The sequence below is a fragment of the Hyperoodon ampullatus genome (genome assembly GCF_949752795.1).
Source record: "Hyperoodon ampullatus genome assembly, chromosome: 14".
Taxonomy (NCBI): domain Eukaryota; kingdom Metazoa; phylum Chordata; class Mammalia; order Artiodactyla; family Ziphiidae; genus Hyperoodon; species Hyperoodon ampullatus.
Window position 1 is genome coordinate 73,659,794 of NC_136927.1, and position 19,748 is coordinate 73,679,541.

Below are 19,748 nucleotides of genomic sequence, written 5' to 3' on the forward strand. Positions count from 1 at the left end.
GGCTGGCGTGGGGATTTGAACCCACGTCTGTCTGACATCTAAGCTCATGGCCTTCCTTCTACTCCATGTCTAGTGGGGCAGGAACACTAGATGTAAGTAGAATGAGGGCATAATGAGACAAAGACATCTTTTTGACACTTCCTCTCCAGTTGGTCAGGGGTATATCTAGGCAGACCTGGCAGACACCAAATCTCTGGTTCTTCAGAGCCAGATGGTTGTCAGTTTTACCAAAAGACTGTCTACAAAATCCTTCATGAATGTGTACCCCGTTAGGCAGGTGGAAAAACCAAAGCAGGAATTGCTTGGAACTCCTACAACTCAAGTCAGCACAAAAGGGGAGAGGTGGAAAAAGATTTTAACAGATCTTTCGCAAAAGAAAATATATGAATGGCCAAGAAGCACATGAAAAGCTGTTCGACATCACTAGGTACCAAGGAAATGCAAATTAAAACCACAATGAGATACTACTACAAACACGCCCACGTGGCAAAAATGAAAAAGCCCCCCAAATTAAATGTTCACCAGGACGTGGAGCAATGGGGACTCTCATACATTGTTGGTACAAGTATGAAATGACACATTTTGGAGAAAGATCTAGCAGTTTCTTGTAAAATTAAACATATACCTATTCTTTGACCACTCCTAAATATTTACCTAAAAGAAATGTAAGCATACGCCTACAAAGAAACTTGTATAGCAGCAAAGCTCATAAGAACTAAAAACTTGAACGAGCTCAGGTGTACATGGACAGGAGAGCAGATAAACTATGGTATATTCAGACAATGTATGAATACTACACAGAAATGAAAAGACACAAACTGCTGATACATGCAAGAACATGAATGATTCTCCAAAACATTCTTCCCATGAAAGAAGCCTTTTACAAAAAAGTACACATACTATATGAAGATTTCATTTATACGAAGCTCTAGAACAGATCAATCCATTTTCTGGAGAAAAATCAGAACAGTGGTTGCATCTGGAAGGCAGGGGTCACAGACATTGACTGGCAAGGGGCATTAGTCAACTTTCAGGGATTTTCCAAACATATCTTGACAAGAGTTACACAGGTGAATCCATTTGTTGAACTCAATGAATGTGCACTTCAGAGTTGAGCATTTCATTGTTTGTAAATTTTACCCCGGAAGAAAAATGTAAACAACTATTGAACTCTAGTTAATGATATGCATGCTGAACTATTTAAGGGGAAGTGTCCTTATGTCTGAAATTTCTTTGAAATGCATCAAAACATAAGATAAACTGGGGGAGATAGAGGCTGTTATGTGACAAAACAAGTGCAGTAACATGTTAATAGTGGAATCTAGGTGATGGGGATACAGATGTTCATTGTAACAGGTATTCAACCTTTCAACTTTGTTGTATGTTTGAAATTTTTCTTAATAAAAGGGTGAGTTATTTGAGGGTTTTGCAGGAAAGTTCTTGGCTAGGCTTAGGACAGGGCAAATAGAGACACGAAGCTCAGGGAGACAGGAGCCCGGCAGTGTGAACTTGCAAAAGTAATAACATTTTTCAGTCTGTTTCTTCAACTATCACGGAGGCACAATGGCGGTCGGTATTATTAAGAACCTTGTCGTGGGGAAGGGGGACCTCAATCCAGGTCCCAGCCACGCCACGTGCCCACGGCCCTTTGTGCCCTATCAGCGACCCTTTACACCCAGCAGCCCTTCAAAGGCCTATCCTGGCAGTCGCTGTGGTAGCCGCACCCCGGCTTCCGGGACGGCACCGGAAGTCACTTCTCAGACGCTCTTCCTATTGGAGGCCGGCCTTTCGCGGGGGCGGGGCCATTGGGAGGCGGAAACAGCCGCAGGTATGGCGGCAGCAGCGCAGCTCTGTCTGCTGGTGCTGCTGCTTCTCGGGCCGGGCGTCTGGGGCCAGACAGAGCCCCCAGGCGACAGCCTGCGGGAGGAGCTCGTCATCACCCCGCTGCCTTCTGGGGACGTAGCCGCCACATTCCAGTTCCGCACGCGCTGGGATTCGGAGCTGCAGCGGGAAGAAGGTGAGGAGAGCACACTGACGGGAGAAAGATACTGTGGCACCTGCCGGGAGTGGGGTGGATGCTAGCCTTGGGGGCGAGGACTGATCCCTCGGTGAGGTTCTGGTCCCTGGGCTTGGGGCCTGACAAAGATGGTCCTTGCAGAAGGATGGGATCGTTTTTGAAGAATCCCATTATACCAGTGAAGGAACTGAGCCCCGGAGAGAGGCAGTGACTCTTCCTGACTTCTAGTCCAGTGCTCTCTCCGCAGCTCCAGGCTGCCACTCTAAACCTTTAGTTAAAACCCTCTGTTGACAACACTGATGATGATGCTATTGACGGTTACGGTTTATCGTGGGTGCTGGGCACGGTGATAAGTTCTGTGAACGGTTACAAGGAAGAAATTGGAGGTACAGAGAGGTAAGGCACCTGTCCAAGATCACATCGCTTGTAAGTGACTGAGTCTGGTCAGGAATCTAGATTCTTCTGACCCCAGAACTGGGGTGTATTGTCTCTTTGGGGTGGCTGAGAACCCTCCCTCCAGGATCATCACTCACCTGCACCTCCTTCTCCAGTATCTCATTATAGGCTCTTCCCCAAAGCACTGGGGCAGTTGATCTCCAAGTATTCTCTACGGGAGCTGCACCTGTCGTTAACCCAAGGCTTCTGGAGGACTCGATACTGGGGGACACCCTTCTTGCAGGCCCCATCAGGTGCAGAGCTGTGGGCCTGGTTCCAAGACACCGTCACTGAGTGAGTGCCCACCTTGAAGCCTGTGGCAGGCCGTGGTGGGAACATGGCAGGGCAGGTGTTGTCCTCCTGCTACTGCCCTTGGGGGCAGCAGTTCCATGGGGGTAAATATGGCGTTGGAAGTAAGAAATATTATGACTTAGTGGCATTCTTTACTTGGCTGAATATACTTCCTTCCCCTAATACTTCCAGACCTGAGGTAGTGTATGTGTATATCTACAGAGGCAGATAACAAATATCTGAAGCTTACTTGGATGTAAGGCAGTAGGAAGCTGTGGCAAACTGGATAGCCTTTTAAAAGACATTCATTCACATAATAATAACAAAATGCCACAAGGGCCAAACAAAATATATGTGGGCTAGAATTGGCCTACAAGACACCAGATCTCTGTATTAGAAAAATTGCTTTTATTTGCGGGGCAGGGTGGGGGGGGGTAGGTACTGCGGTTGGACCACAGTGTCCTCTTAATCCGACTATGGGAAATCAGTAGCACATGTATGATTAAAAAAAAAAATTGGAGTCAGAATAGGGAGTGATGGGGACTGTGGCAGAGCTTGGGAGGACAGCTGCCACTCAGCTCCTATGGATTGTTGCCACGTGGGAATAGGGGCCGAGGGTCGTCAGATACTCTCATTTTTAAAGAGTTACCAGCAGTCTGGATTTTAATGTGAAAATTGGCAAATTTAAATATCAGCAAGTAATTTAAAAATTTAAGAAATGCCACATGGGTTAATGTTGTGCATGTCAAATGAAACATGGCTATGGTTTGGGTAGAGCTTTCAGGCTTCCAGTTTGCAGTCGTTTTTTGAGGCCTAAGGATTGGAGCAGTTGGAAAGCTCTGAACAGAGGACTATTGAAAACCCCCAGGACGGCTCTAAGGTGATGTCAGATGAGGAGCAAACCCCACAGTAGCCAAGGCTTCCTCTCTTGTCTGAACCCTGGCTTCTTTGCCTTTTATCCCAACTGCTCTGCTGTCTCTGTCTCCCCTCATAATTACCTATAATATGGAGGTGATGCTCAGAATTCTAGTTTTATTCTCTTATGAGTATAAAGAGCAAATCTGTTTTGGTATTTCTCTAAGAAAAACATCTAATTTAATTTGATGTTTCTGTGGGGTCCTAGAATGCTTGTTTTCCCTTGCTCAGTGAGCCTCGTAGATGTAAGAGTTCCCACCCCTGAGGGGAGAACCAGGATTCACCCAGGGTATTCTGAGGGAAGTATGTCGTTTTGCCCAGCTGAGCACACCTCAGCGTGGATCAGTGAGCTGATCTCAGCCCCTGGCATGGGGGGCGTTTTGCATAGCATTGTGGGAGGTACGTGGGTGACCCAGACTTGCTCCCTGTCCTCAGGTTGCTCACAGCCTAGTTGAGGAGAAAAGATGCTTAGGACGCGATGCTGTTGCCACCCAGCCATTTCCCAGGAGGACCCTGGTGAGAGGCTCGGATGGTCAGAACTGCAGCAGCCCAGGAGGAGGCTGTGGTTGAGGAGGGTGGGAAGGCTTCCTGGAGGAGGGAACCTCTTCGAAGGGGAGCAGAGAGGAGTTAGGAGGGCATTACTAGGTGGGAGGAGGAACCACCCAAGGAGAGGCCTCTGGGGATGCAGGGGTGTCCAGAGGGGAGTGAGGACGAAGGGGCTGATTGGGGCGACCCAGGAAGCAGGCCGGACGGGGCAGTTCCGGCTCCAGCAGCTGGCCGGCCTCATGGCTTGGCAGCCAGCTGCAGGCTTTGAGGGAGGAAGCAGACGCAGCCCCGGGACAGTGAGCGGGTTTGTGTCTCCGTTTAGCGTGGATAAGTCCTGGAAGGAGCTCAGTAACGTCCTCTCGGGGATCTTCTGCGCCTCTCTCAACTTCATTGACTCCACCAACACAGTCACGCCCAGCGCCTCCTTCAAACCCCTGGGGCTGACCAATGGTGAGACAGCCTCCGCGGCCCCTTCCTTCTTCCTGTTCCTCCTACCCAAGCCTTTGCCTCCTTTCCCCTCTGCTTCCTTCTTCCTCAGCGGGGCCAGGTCATAAATCCCCTGGGTGTGCAGGCCCCAGAGGAAGGTTTCCCGAGACTCTGCTGTCTCCGCATTGCCTTCTCCCAAAGGGAGGAGGGTGTCCTCCCCGCTTCCCCCTGAGCTGACGCTGTTAGGGCGGTGGTGCTAGAGAGTATGTGTGGGTCCTGAGGAGGGGCGCCCCGAGAGCCTCCCCAGACAGGCTTCCATCTCTCAGGCACAGATCACTCCTTCCTGCGCTATGCGGTGCTGCCTCGGGAGGTCGTCTGCACTGAGAACCTCACCCCGTGGAAGAAGCTCTTGCCCTGCAGTTCCAAGGTGAGGCCAGAGGGGCCTCAATGTAGGTGGGAGCCCCAGAGAGTGGATGGAGTCGGCAGATGCCCCCTCACTGCCTGACAGATAACCTCGGCCCCATGCCCGGGTGCCCTGCCGTGCGGGGCACTGACCTTTTCTCTCTTGCCACCTCCTCCAGGCAGGCCTCTCCGTGCTGCTGAAGGCCGATCGCCTGTTCCACACGAGCTACCACTCCCAGGCAGTGCATATCCGCCCTGTTTGCAGAGTAAGTCACAGGGAACAGGTGATGGGGGCCGTCCAGAGGCTCTGAGAGAAGGTGCAGGTAGAGCACATAGCCCAGTGTCTACCGAGGGCTGAGCCAGTAGTCATTGGCAGATGTGATGATGATGATTCAGGGCACTGGCCACGCACCAAGGAAACCGAGTGGTTGCCTGGCAAGCATTCACTCAGTGTTCGTCGTGGTTAAGAGTGATAGCCGTGTGGGTGCAGCTGCTAGCTCAGCCACTCGCCAGCTGACTTGACCTTGAGTGAGTCATTTTATTTTCCTGGTTTTCTCATCTGTCAAATGAGAATAATAGTAGTATCAGTTCCTCTGGTTGTCGGCGATGGTTCATCCCAGTGATGCGCATAAAGCTGCTGGCACAAGGGCAAGTGCTCGGTAGTGGATGGTAGCAAATTGATGGGTGGGGAGATACAGAATAGACAAGGGACTGAGTCCGGGTAGTAGTCCCTGGGGCTGTGTGTCTGGGGGAGTGGTAGGTCCTCACTGCTGCCTTCTGGCCCTCGTGGTAGGATGCACGCTGTGTCAGCATCTCCTGGGAGCTGAGGCAGACCCTTTCCGTTGTATTTGATGCCTTCGTCACGGGGCAGGGGAAGCAAGGTAAGCTACCTTGGCAGCCCATCTCTGCCCACCCACTGCCAGCCCCACCCCACTGACGTGGAGCAGGCCTAGTCCCGCCCCTGCTCAGCGCCTCTCTCTGCTCCTCAGACTGGTCCCTCTTTCGGATGTTCTCCCGAACCCTCACGGAGCCCTGCCCCCTGGCTTTGGAGAGCCGAGTCTATGTGGACGTCACCAACTATAGCCAGGTACCAAGACTAAGGCCTCCAGCCACACACATCGTCCCCCCCAGCCCCCAAGGCCAGCCTGCCCCTCTGCTCGCTTCTCAGCCCTGCCATTGTGTCCCCAGGACAATGAGACATTGGAGGTGTACCCGCCCCCGCTCACCACATACCAGGACGTCGTCCTGGGCACCCGGAAGACCTATGCCGTCTATGACCTGCTGGACACGGCCGTGATCAACAACTCGCGCAGCCTCAACCTCCAGCTCAAGTGGAAGAGACCCCCAGGGAGTGGTGGGTGGGAGGTGGGCGGCCGCAGCCCCCATAGGCTACAGAGGGTTCAGCTACTGGGGGAGACTCACAGTCCTGCCTCTTCACCGCGAGGTAACAGGCTTGTATTTAGACCCAGAACTCTTGAGTCAGACGTCCTGGTTCTAACTCCACCTCTTCTAAGCTCTGTGCCCTTGGCAGGTTCCTAACCTTACTGCCTGGTCTTGAAAGCGGGGACAGTAATACCTAGCAGATCAGATGAGGTAATTAATGGAAAACATGGAGGTCACTCATGCATTCATTCATTCAGTCAACAAAATTTTTTTTGAAGACAGAAGTACCCTGCTTTCAAGCAACCTTAGCATCTGATAGTTGAAGCAGGCATCAAACAATTGTGATTATGTTCAGTGTTACCAAGGAAAAATGTGGAATATCGTGAGGAGCACTTGGTTTGGGTTGGAAGAAGCTCGGCCTGTATAAGTACTTAGTAAATATTTGTAATTCTGTTATCACTGCTGTGGGTTGGGGAAGCCAGGGATGGTTCCAGAATGCAGGTTTCCTAGTTCTGATGGCAAAGCATTACCCCCTCCCCTCCCTGGCTTTGAGACTCTGAACCTGGCCCAGGGAGTGAAGGTGGGGAGTGATGCTTTTTTTTTTTTTTTTTTTTAAAGGAGTGGTTAACTGTTGACTTTACTCTGAACAGAGGCCCCACCCACGCCCTTCCTGTACACCCAGCGGTACGTGAGCGGCTACGGGCTGCACAACGGGGAGCTGAGCACGCTGCTGTATAACACCCACCCGTACCGGGCCTTCCCCGTGCTATTGCTGGACACTGTGCCCTGGTACCTGCGGCTGTACGTGCACACCCTCACCATCACCTCCAAGGGCAAGGAGAACAAACCAAGTGAGTGCCGAGTCCCGACCCAGCCCCCCACCTCCCCTCCAGGTCCCCCAAAGCCTCAGTTCCCAGTGTCATTCCGGAAGTGCCTCAGCAGTCTACACAGGCATCACGAGTTAGGAATAGTTTGAGAAATGGAAAGGGTAGCCTCACCAGTGCCAGATCTGGAAGTATTTATAAAGCCAAAAGAGTTAAACCACGTAGTTCTGGTGACTCTTAATAAGACTTGATAAGGGCAGGAGTTTCCATATCTTTTTCATTTGCTTCCTCCTGCTTCCTGGTGCTCTGGGCACATGTTTTTGTTTTCTGATGATTCATAGGCTCTTTCAGGTGGAGAACGGGTCAGCAAGAAAAACAGAGTACTGGAAACGAAGAAGATAACAGTTGGAATAGATGGTTTTGCTTCCTCGGGTGGGGTAAAGAGGTGTGATTTTTAAAATTTGTTTTTATTTTCTATTATTTTTCTAAGGAGGAGTTAATATTTACTGAGTGCTTTCTAAGAGATGCCAGGCATAGCACAAAAGCACTTGTTTTCCTTTGGAGTGGAGGGAGACTAGTAATACAGAAGACGACTTCCTAGGAAGAGGTTACAGCACATCCCAAACAGCTAGACTTACAATCTTCTCTAAACCCCTCTGTTGTTTCCCATATTTTCAAGCCTGTGGTTAATAGTTTTACTTATTTTCAGCCCCACTATCTGTACCACCTTCAAAATCTCTACTTCGAACATCCTACCTATGTATTTCGTAGGTTTTTTGGTTTTTTCTGTTTGTTTCTTTGGTTTTTTTAACCTTTCGCTCTGGAAAATTTCAAACACATACCCATATGGAATAGTGTAATGAACCCCCCATGTACCCATTATCCAGCCTCAGCAGTCTCCAGCTTCATCTACTATTTTTTGTTTGTTGTTGTTGTTGATGTCTTTCTTCCAGTTTTATTGAGATATAATTGACATATAGCACATTATAAGTTCAAGGTGTTCAGCATACTCATTGAACTTACATCCGTCATGAAATGATGACCACAGTAAGTTTAGTGAACATCCACCATCTTGTACAGATACAAAATTAAAGAAATAGAAAAAAAATGGTTTTTTCCTTGTGATGAGGACTCTTAGGATTTACTCATAACAGCTTTCATACATAATGTACAACAGTGCCTATTATATTTACCACGTGGTACATGACATCCCTAATTCTTAGAACTCGAAGATTGTGCCTTTTGACTGCCTTCATCCAATTCCCTTTCCCCCTGCCCCTCACCTCTAGTAACCACAAATCTGATCTCTTTTTCTATGAGTTCATTTATTTCTTTATTTTTAAAATTTATTTATTTATTTATTTATTTGGCTGCAGCGGGTCTTAGTTGTGGCATGCAGGATCTTTGTTGCCGTGTGCGGGATCTTCATTGCGGCATGCAGCATCTTTAGTTGCGGCATGCGAACTCTTAGTTGCGGCATGTGGGGTCTAGTTTCTAGACCAGGGATGGAACCCGGGCCCCCTGCATTGGTAGCGTGGAGCCTTAGCCACTGGGCCACCAGGGAAGTCCCCTTTTTTGTTTATTTTTGAAGTATAATTGACCTATAACACTATGTTAGTTCCTGGTATATAACATAGTGGTTCAGTGTTTCTGTACATTTCAAAATGACCGTCATGATGAGTCTAGTTACTGTCTGTCACCATACAAATATTATACGTAGTTACTGACTATATTCCCCACACTGTGCATTTCATACCTGTGATTCATTTATTTTGCAACTGAAAATTTGTACCTCTTACTCTCCCTCACCTATTTCTCTCCTCCCCCCCACCCACCCCCCAGCCTCTGGCAACCACCTGTTTGTTCTCTGTATTTCTGACTGTTTCTGTTTGGTTATGTTTCTTCATTTGTTTTTATTTTTTAGAGTCCACATATAAGTGATATCATACAGTATTTGTCTTTGTCTGATTTATCTCACTTAGCATAAGATCCTCTAGGTCCTTCCATGTTGTTGCAAATGTCAAGATTTCCTTCTTTTTTATGGCTAATATTCCATTATTTATATGTATCACATCTTCTTTATCCATTTGCCTATCGATGGGCACGTATGTTGTTTCCATATCTTGGCTATTGTGAATAATGCTTCAGTAAACGTTGGGGTGCATACATCTTTTTGAATTACTGTTTTCATGTTCTTCAGATAAATACCCATGAATGGAATTGCTGGATTGTATGGTAGTTCTATTTTTAATTTTTTGAGGACTCTCCCTGCTGTTTTCCATAGTGGCTACACCAATTTACGTTCCCAACACAGTGCACCGGGGTTCTGTTTTCTCCACATACTCACCAACACTTGTCATTTGTTTTTTTTTTTGTTTTTGTTTTTTTTTGTCTCCGTTGGGTCTTTGTTGCTGCATGCGGGCTTTTCTCTAGTTGTGGTAAGTGGGGGCTACTCTTCATTGCGGTGCGCAGGCTTCTCATTGCGGTGGCTTCTCTTGTTGCGGAGCATGCGCTCTAGGCACATGGGCTCCAATAGCTGTGGCTTGTGGGCTCAGTTGTTGTGGGTAACAGGCTTCAGTAGTTGTGGCACCTGGGCTCAGTAGGTGTGGCTCGTGGGCTCTAGAGCACAGGCTCAGTAGTTGTGGTGCACGGGCTTAGTCGTTCCACGGCACGTGGGATCTTCCCAGACCAGGGCTCGAACCCATGGCCCCTGCATTGGCAGGCGGATTCTTAACCACTGTGCCACCAGGGAAGTCGCTATTTGCTGTCTTTTTGATGATAGCCATTCTGACAGGTGTGAGGTGATAATCTCATTGTGGTTTTGATTTGCATTTCCCTGATGATCAGTGATGTTGAACATTTTTTTGTGTGCCTGTTGGCCATCTGTATGTCTTTGGGAAAATGTCTATTCAGGTCCTCTGCCCAGTTTGTAATTTTTGTTTTTTTTTTTACGTTGAGTTGTATGTGTTCTTTGTATAGTTTGCATATTAACCCCGTATTGGATATATCATTTGCAAATACCTTTCCCATTCAGTAGGCTGTCTTTTCATTTTGTTGATAGTTTCCTTTGCTGTGCAAAAGCTTTTTAGTCTAATGTAACCTCATTTGTTTATTTTTGCTTTTGTTTTCCTTGCCCGAGGAGACACACTCTCCAAAATATTGCCAGGTCAAAGAGCATACTGCCTATGTTTTCTTCTAGAAGTTTTATCTTTCAGGTTTTACATTTAAGTCTTTAATCCATTTTGAGGTTTTTTTGGTGTGTGGTGTGAGAAAGTAGTCCAGTTTGATTCTTTTGCATGTAGCTATCTAGTTTTACCAATACCATTTATTGAAGGGGCTGTCTTTTCCTCATTGTATATCCTTGCCTCCTTTGTCATAGATTAATTGCCCATATAAGTGTGGGTTCATTTCTGAGCTCTCTATTCTGTTCCACAGCTTCCTGTCATTTTTGTTTCATCTCTCCCTTTATTTATTTATTTTTTGGTTTGGTTATGTTTCTGCTGGAGTATCTTAAATTCTAGACATTGTATCAATTCACCTTTAAATACTAAAGTACACAAATATATAATCTATCATTGTCACTCCTGTTTCCCCAGTGTTCTTGAAAATAATTTTATAGTTGGTTTGTTTGAATTGGACCAAAGTAACCTTGTCACATTACATTTGCTTGATATGCTCTTAAGTTTCTTTCCCTCTCTTTAAGGTAATAGACTTTATTTTTTTAGAGCAGTTTTAGGTTTATAGAGAAGCTGAGCAGAAAGTATAGGGCTCCTATATACACTCCCTGTCACCCCCATTTCCCTTGTTATTCACGTCTTGATTAGTGTGGTACTCTTAAATCTCCTTTAACCTATAAAACAGTTCCCAGGCTTTTTTTTTTTTTTAATTTATTTGTTGGCAAAACTGGGTCATTTGTTGTATAGGATGTTCTACATTCTGGATTTGCCCGTGTTTAACACGTTCCTCTGTCCCTTGTGTATTCTTGGGTTCATCAGTGGTTAGATTTAGAAATTTGATTAGATTCAGGTCTTATATTTTTGGCAAGAAAACTTCCCAGGTGGTTCTGTGGACTCCCTTTCGCATCACGTGAGGCACCTGATGTCTGGTGGCCCAGTTTTCATGATGTGAAGATGGATTAGTTTGAACACGTCCTGGGATGGCTGCCCTGGAAACACCTTTTCCCTTTTCTGTGATCCTCCTCCCTCCTGTGAGCCTGCCTGGCTTCTGTGATCCAAAGCCCTCCTTCTAGGCACCCCGATCCAGGCCCCAAGGCTTTGATAGGTAGGGATGAGAGGTGCAGATAGTCTGAGCCCAGGAAAGAGCTATGGGTGGGATTTCCCTGGTGGCGCAGTGATTAAGAATCCGCCTGCCAATGCAGGGGACACGGATTCAAGCCCTGGTCTGGGAAGATCCCACATGCCACGGAGCAGCTAAGCCCGTGCGCCACAACTACTGAGCCTGCGCTCTAGAGCCCACGAGCCACAACTACCAAAGCCCGCGCGCCTAGAGCCCACGCTCCGCAACAAGAGAAGCCACCTCAATGAGAAGGCCATGCACCGCAACGAAGAGTAGCCCCCGCTCGCCGCAACTAGAGAAAGCCCGCGCGCAGCAACAAAGACCCAGTGCAGCCATAACTAACTAACTAACTAACTAACTAACTAACAAAAAAAGAGCTATGGGTGGCCCCTACCTGTCCCCCAGGTTACATCCACTACCAGCCTGCCCAGGACCGGATGCAGCCCCACCTCCTGGAGATGCTGATTCAGCTACCGGCCAGCTCGGTCACCAAGGTCTCCATCCAGTTTGAGCGGGCGCTGCTTAAGTGGACCGAGTACACCCCGGACCCCAACCACGGCTTCTATGTCAGGTGGGCTCCCCCGACCTGCTGCCCCCACCCTCCTGACCCACCCTCTCTGCCACTTACCCTTGATGGAGGCACCGTGAGGAACACGGCTCAGAGAATATCTGTCTGCTTCCCTGCAGCCCATCTGTCCTCAGTGCCCTCGTGCCCAGCGAGGTGGCCGCCCGACCCGTGGACTGGGAAGAGAGTCCCCTCTTCAACACCCTGTAAGTGTGACCTCAGCCGCTGGGCTTCGGGGTGACACCAGCACAGAGGAACAGGTTCCTGCGGGCTGGGCTGGGGCTAGATGCTGCCTCTTCCAAAGTAATGAGTAGGTTCCCTCGGTCCTAATTAAAATCCTAGTGGAACAGGTTCCTGCGGGCTGGGCTGGGGCTAGATGCTGCCTCTTCCAAAGTAATGAGTAGGTTCCCTCGGTCCTAATTAAAATCCTAGTGGAACAGGTTCCTGCGGGCTGGGCTGGGGCTAGATGCTGCCTCTTCCAAAGTAATGAGTAGGTTCCCTCGGTCCTAATTAAAATCCTAGTGGAACAGGTTCCTGCGGGCTGGGCTGGGGCTAGATGCTGCCTCTTCCAAAGTAATGAGTAGGTTCCCTCAGTCGTAATTAAAGTCCTGGTGGTCTCTAATATTTGTACAGTCTTTATGGAATGATCCTAAAGAGCTTCTAGGAGAATCAATAGGTGAGAAGCGCAGTACATGTAGCCCAAGTTTACTCATTATTTCTCCTAACAAACATTTCATTGAGCGCTTATCAGATGCCAGGCACTTCAGAGAGCACCATGTGTAGCACAGTAAACAAAACAGACTCGCCCCTGCCCTTCTTGTGCTCAGTCTAGAGGGGAGCTGCTAGGGTCACTGGGGAGTAGTCTGGTGGGTAATTCAGGAAGGCTGCTTTGAGGAGATGGCCTTTAGGCTGAGACCAGAAGGCTAAGGAAAAGGCAGCCAAGCGAAGGCAGGGCCCCTTCCCTCTCCCTCAGCACACCGGAGCTGCTCTCCTGTGATCAGATTTCTGTGTTGAGCTTTAAAAGGCTTTGAAGCTAAGAAGGCTTTGAAAACCCTTACTGCCAAGACTGGCCCAGTGCGGCCTGAGGAGGCGGTGGCGAGACGGCGCGGGGTAGCAGCCGGTCCAGCCTCACCGCTCCCTCCCAACCCCCAGCTTCCCAGTGTCCGACAGCTCCAGCTACTTCGTGCGGCTCTACACGGAGCCACTGCTGGTGAACCTGCCCACGCCGGACTTCAGCATGCCCTACAACGTCATCTGCCTCACGTGCACAGTGGTGGCCGTGTGCTACGGCTCCTTCTACAACCTCCTCACCCGAACCTTCCAGATCGAGGAGCCCAGCAAGGGCGGCCTGGCCAGGCGGCTGGCCAACCTCATCCGGCGCGCCCGAGGCGTCCCCCCGCTCTGAGGCGCGCCCTCCTCACCGCTGGGCTGCTGCTCCTGTCCGAGGTGGGTGGTGACTGACCCCCAGGGCTGCTTCTGCCGCGTGCCCTCCCCCGAGGCAGTTTTTGAACCAAGCTGACCCCTGGATTGGGCCGGGGCCTAGAGTGGCGCTCTCAGGACAGTAGCCGCGAGCCAGGTGTATGTTTGAATTGAAATTAATTTAAATTGAAAGTGTACTTCCTCAGCCGTACTAGCCCCATTTCAAGTGCTCGGTAACCAGAAGTGACCAGCAGCTGCAGTACTGAGTAGCGAGGACAGATGTTTCCGTCCCTGCAGAAGGTTCTGTCACGTGGTGGCCTGGATAATAGGATGTGCTGAGGAATTCGTATTGCTCTGCGGTAGGTGGAGTTCACTGGGTGTGGAATAAAAAGTGCCTCATTCCTTGGTTCTTTGCCTCCTGTCCCTGAGGCCTGGGAAGAGCTGGGGACTAGGGCGTGTCTGCTGGGTGCCTGAACAGCACCTCCTACCCCATTCCCTACTCCCCACCAAAGAAACAACCAACCAACCAAATAAAATTCCCCTACCTCCTCCCACCCCTGCCAGAAATTCCTTCTCGTCTCCTGCTTCCCTCCCCGCCCACCATCGTCTGACTGTAATTCCCAGAACTCCCTGGGTTTGGCTGGGAGTGTTTTATGTCAGCATTTCCATGACCATGAAAATGAATCATCCTGCGCCTTTGAGGAGCCCTGAGAACCAGTCCCCTATCACCAAGGGTAGGGCTGGAGAGATGGAAGAACTCCGCCTGGTGGTTTTCCAACCAGACTGTGTATTAGAATCATCTGGGGCTCTTGTGAAATAGTGCAGATTCCTGGGGTCCAGACCCTGTGAATTCAGTCGTTCTGGGTGTAGCCTAGCCTTCGAGTTTTTATGTTTTTATCAGGCTCCTCTGGAGCTTCTGTTGCAGGTGGTCCTTAGACCACCCACAGGCTTTGAAGCCCACCCCTGCCTACCTCTCCTGGTCGTATAACCCTGGATTCCTGTAAAACGAGTCCTTAGGCAGATGTCTGCCCTGCCCCCATCGTCTGTCTGTTCTTCTGACACACTTGGCATCAACTGTATAAGCTACTTGTGGTCTGCCCCTCCCTCCCCCAGTTCTCCCATCATGATGGTTTGGTGGATTCCCCATCAAACAGAATGCCCTCCTCCACCACACACGCCCCCCTCAACTGCTAGGTTCACTCTGACTTACAAAACCAGGTGGGATGTTGCTTCCCCCAGGAAGTCTTCCCTGATACACCGAGCTGCTGTGTGCCCCTCCCCTCCTTGGACTTAGCTTTCATGTTCCTTATCACCCTGGCTGTTACTGTCCTTTAGACTACTGTCCATTAGACTAGGAGCTTCCTGGAGGCACAGGGGCTGTCCTCCATCTGGATCTGACTGCACTCAGGACAAGTTGTAAGTGCTCAGTCAACAGACGTAAATGTATGAATGGGTGTGGGCTATTCTGGCTCGGGGTCTGGGATCTAGAGGTAGGGATGGGTAGGGTGAGGGGCTTTCTAGAAACCCCACAAGTATGAGTGCAGAGTCTTTAACACAGTAGGATTGGTCATGTCTGTACAGCTAACATAGATGGGGCTGTTCAAGTTACCTCTGAAGGTTTTCCAAGAGCCTCTAGAACATACAAACGATGTGTGTGTGTGTGTGTGTGTGTGTGTGTGTCTAGGAAGGGAGGTGATGTGAGTGAGCTAGTCCAGACCATGGGCAAAAGCAACTGGGTCAAGATGCTTTTACTCAAGTTTACTTCCAAGCAGTAAATACACAGGGTGTAAGTGAGATAAGAATGCAGGTGGGTAGATAAGGGAAGTGGTCTTGGCTGCCTGCATGGAGCAGGGTGTCTGCCAAGTCAGAAGAGCACAGAGTTGTGGCCTGGCTGTCTTTTATACCCCCAGCCAAGTCAGCACCTAGAAGTGCCCTCCACTACCATGTCTTATGTAATCTGTGTACAGACAGCACCCCATATCCTTAGTCTAGACCTCCTCCCTGAATTGCAGGTTCATTTACCCAGCTGCCTACTTGCCATCTCCACTTGGATGGCTAAAGGCATCTCAAATTCAATATCCCCCAAACCAAACTTCTGATAATCTCCACCCCCACCCCAAACATGCTCACCCGTCATCAGCTCGTCTCTGCTAATGGCAGCTCTCATCATTCCAGTTGTCCAGGCCAGAAACCTTGACTCATCCTTGATCCTTCTTTTCATTCCCCATTGTGCTCTGTCAACAAATCTGTTTGCTCTCCCTTCAAAATAAATGCAGAATCCAACTCCTCTCCACCACCTCCACCATCAAGTTATTGAGGTCTTCCTGGCCACCCCGATTTTAAATTGTTGCTCCAGCCACCAGCTCACCACTTGCCTATCTTGTTTTCCTCTGTAGCCCTCACCACCATCTAACGTGCTGTGTGTCTTACTTATCTTGTTTATTGACGATTACTCTCTATAAGGGCCAGGATTTGTCTTTTGTAGCTGCAGTGTCTGAAACACTGCCTGGCATGTCGTTAAGGCTACCCTCACTCTCATCTTCCAGAGCTCAGTCTCTGGTAACAGTTCAGAACACAAAAGAGAGTGGGGAAATAAAGAGAAAAGCATGCCCTTTGTCTCAAATATATATATACTCATGCCTATTTAATTTAAGTATTTCAGGCCTTGGATAAAGCCCAAGCGTCCATTCAACTTTTTTTTTTAAGATTTTTTTTTTTTGATGTGGACCTTTTTTTTGTTTTTAAGTCTTTATTGAATTTGTTACAGTACTGCTTCTGTTTTATGTTTTGGTTTTTTGGCCGTGAGACATGTGGGATATTAGCTCCCCGACCAGGGATCAAACCTGCACCCCCTGCATTGGAAGGCGAAGTCTTAACCACTGGACCACCAGGGAAGTCCCAGTCCATTCAACTTTGGATTCCCACTTTGAGCCTAGGGCAAGGCTGGCTACTCAGCATGTCCTTCCTGACGTGATTTCACATGATCTAGATTGGCTCCTGGGCAATAGGATATCTGAAGGGGATGGAGGTGGGAAGGGCACACCAAGGGTACCAGTGATATCACCAGGACAGGGATCTAGTCTAGGGATTCCAGGTTCTGGCTTCTAGTATTGCTCTTTGACTTTGGGCAGCAGTTTCCCTTTCAGCAAGAGGAAGTGGTTAGATTAGACGCAGGACAGGAGGAGACAGTTACAGGGGGTGGTGGGCATGGTGGTCAGGCAGGCCTGTCCGGTTTTCAAAAATGTATATAAGAGTGGAATATTATTTAGTCTTTAAAAGGAAGGAACTTTTGGGAATGCCCTGGCGGCCCAGTGGTTAGGACTCCACGCTTCCACTGCTGGGGGCACAGGTTCGATCCCTGGTTGGGGAACTAAGATCCCTCATGCTGTGCGGAGCAGCCAAAACAAAACAAAAACAAACAAACAAAAAGAACAAAAACCAAAAAAGGAAGGAAATTTTGATACAGGCTACAACATGGATGAACCTTGAGGACGTGATGGTAAGTGCAACAAGCCAGTCACGAAAGGACAAATACTGTGTGATTCCACTTAGATGAGGTTCCTAGAGCAAACTCAGAGACAGAAATTAGAGCGGTGGTGTCCAAGGGTTGCGGGGAGGGGGAAAGAGGAGTTAATTTTTAATGGGTACAAGCTTCAGTTTGGGAAGATGAAAAAGCTCTGGAGGTGGGTGGTGGTCATGTTAGCACAACAGCGTGAGTATACATAATGCCACTGAGTTGTACACTTAGAAATGGTTAAAATGGTAAATTTCATGTTGTATTTTACCACAATTTAAAAAAATATGTAAAAATTTCATTTTTCCAGTATCCCCCTGGGTGGAGAGGGGAGTGCCACCCCAGCTGGCCAAGATTCCCTGAATTTCCACCCCTCGCCACACTCCTCCAGGCCATGGTTCCTGCTGGACAGGAAGGACCTTCTGGCTCGTCCTGCAGCCCCGGGCGGGAAACAGCAGCAGGCCAGCATCTAGGGACAGACTCAAGGTCCCCAGATTTCCATTCAGTCTGGCTTGCGTGAGGACCCCTGGCAACAGGGGAACTTGTGTCCTCTGTCCTCATCTTCATTCTGGGGACACAGGGCAATGCGGGTCTGAAGGAGGTTAGGGGTGGGGGTGATGCAGGTTTGATTGCCCCTGTGGCTGTGAGCAGTTTTGGAGGACAGGCCCAGGGCCCTTGTAGGAAGGCTTCAGGTCACATCAACTTCGAACACTTTATTGACTCAGTCCCGGAGGGTTACAGGATGGGCTCAGAACAGGGCCTCTGCGCAGGAATGGCTGCCGAGCCAGCTTTCGGTCAAGGCCTGGGAACGTGCAGGTATCACCTTCAGCTGCTCTTGACCTTGGTCTCTGTAATGGAGATGACAGCCAGCTCCCTATTTGGCTGGCCTGTTGGCGGCCTAGAGCCAGAGTCGTCAGGCTGGACTCCTTGCCCAACCCCTTCAACACCCACGAACCTGGGGGCCTCCTCATTTCCATCACTTCCCACTGTGATCAGTGCTACAATCTCGTTCATCACCTCTGTCAACAGGATCACCCCTGTGAAAGTTGCATTGCTGTCTTCACCTTTACGAGCCCCACCATGTATTTTAAAAGGGCTTACTGCAATAACCAAGCTTCCTTTCATCTTTACCATCCATGCCACCATCCACCGCAGCCTTACTGTCTACACCTCATTACCACCATCACCAGCCCATCTCTTACTCCCATTATTCTCATCATCACCAACTTCCATATTTACATGATCATCTGAATCACTGCCAGCATCCTCACCAACACCACCTCCCTTCACATGCCCAGCATGCTGTCACCTCCATTACTCCTGTTTCCATCAGAGGACTCACCAGGGGGTTTGCAGACCCTCAAACAGGTCTCTGTGGTCTCAAAATTGTTGGCATTGCCCTGACAACCACCATAGGTAAAGGGCTCACACTCAGTGGACGTAGAGTTGTAAAAGTATCGGTGCAAAGAGGCTTTGCAAGGGCCCCTCACTGGGGGGAGCTGGCAGAGGGCAGGGGGAGTCTCTTGCTGAAGATTGGCTGCAAGGTAAAGGAAGAACAGGATTGTCACGTATGTGTCCTTTTAAAGAACTGATAAGTATTTTTTCCCCAGTATTTATTCTACACCAAGCACCTCCTAGGTGTTTGCTATACTTGCCATTATTTAAATAACCTAATGGAGAGGGTATTACTGTCCCCACTTCACAAGTGAAGAAACTGAGGCTCAGAGAGGTTTGGTAATTTCCCCCAAATCATAAGACCTGTAAATTGAGAGAGGCTTGGGATTTAAACCCAGATCCAATTTCAAATCCCAAGTGCTGTGTCCTACAGCCTCTCATAACTTGACATCAAGATGTTTGTTGTAGCTTTGTTTATAATTGCAAAGAATTATAATTTGGAAAATATGTAAATGTTCACCAACGGGGGATCCATGGGCCATTATGCAGTCACTAAAAAGCATAGTGTTGGGACTTCCTTGGCGGTCCAGTGGTTAAGACTCTGGCTTCCACTGCAGGGGCACTAAGGAAGTAAGATCCCGCATGCTGCACAGTGTGGCCAAAAAACAAAAGCATAGTGTTGATCTATACGCATCAGCATGGAGAGAGGTCCATAACTTTTGTTGAATAAAAAAACCAAATTACAAAATAGGAGATCTAGTATGATCTGTGGATGTAAAATATATGTATAAACCAGTAGAATGATGACATGAAAGTTGTTCAATATATTTAGAGTAGTTACCTCTAGGTGGTAGAATTTGAAGGGATTTTTATTTTCTAAAAAAAATTTTTTTTTTGGCTGCGCCATGTGGCTTGCGGATCTTACTTCCCTGATCAGGGACGGAACCCGGGCCCATGGCAGTGAAAGTGCCAAGTCCTAACCACTGGACTGCCAGGGAATTCCCTAAAAATTCTTTTTAGTTATCATTTGAATGCCAGTGAACAGGTATCATTTTTTATAACTAGGAAAAAGATATTTACATTAAATAATCTTAAATATCCATGAGTAATCAGCAAATAAGGAAACTGGCCTCTTTTACTGAATCACTTGTTATTTTAACTCCTAACTACATCTAGGTCCAGTTATCACACAAAGGAATTTATCAAACACTCACACACACCCTCCCTCAACCATTAGCCTTGGACACTCAGGACTTTTTATGGGATGCAACAAACTCCACTTTGATAATTACACTTTCCCTAATAAGGACAGCATCCCTC

The 19,748-nt window shown here is 48.5% G+C and overlaps 1 protein-coding gene across 5 annotated transcripts; it reads left to right on the plus strand.

Moving 5' to 3' along the window:
- The first annotated feature begins 744 nt into the window (after positions 1-744).
- On the plus strand, positions 745-13,927 carry PIGT (phosphatidylinositol glycan anchor biosynthesis class T). 5 transcript variants are annotated; one of them, XM_079718414.1, is made up of 12 exons: positions 745-2,017; positions 2,569-2,746; positions 4,527-4,654; positions 4,957-5,057; positions 5,212-5,328; positions 5,826-5,913; positions 6,022-6,119; positions 6,221-6,386; positions 7,066-7,266; positions 11,941-12,106; positions 12,223-12,306; positions 13,253-13,927. In XM_079718414.1, exons 1-12 carry the CDS (start codon positions 1,564-1,566, stop codon positions 13,503-13,505), a joined length of 2,034 nt encoding a protein of 677 aa, XP_079574540.1. In that variant the 5' UTR covers positions 745-1,563; the 3' UTR covers positions 13,506-13,927. The 5 variants fall into 5 exon arrangements, with proteins under 5 accessions (XP_079574540.1, XP_079574541.1, XP_079574543.1 ...); XM_079718415.1 differs by having other exon boundaries at positions 5,212-5,298; XM_079718417.1 differs by lacking the exon at positions 7,066-7,266 and having other exon boundaries at positions 5,212-5,298.
- The last annotated feature ends 5,821 nt before the right edge of the window (positions 13,928-19,748 follow it).

Excerpts from the sequence above, each read along its gene's own strand:
- PIGT (XM_079718414.1), top strand. The coding sequence starts at position 1,564 with ATGGCGGTCGGTATTATTAAGAACCTTGTCGTGGGGAAGGGGGACCTC. Across the intron at positions 4,655-4,956 it reads ACCCCTGGGGCTGACCAATG|GCACAGATCACTCCTTCCTG; the intron begins GTGAGACAGCCT and ends TCCATCTCTCAG. Across the intron at positions 7,267-11,940 it reads GGGCAAGGAGAACAAACCAA|GTTACATCCACTACCAGCCT; the intron begins GTGAGTGCCGAG and ends CCTGTCCCCCAG.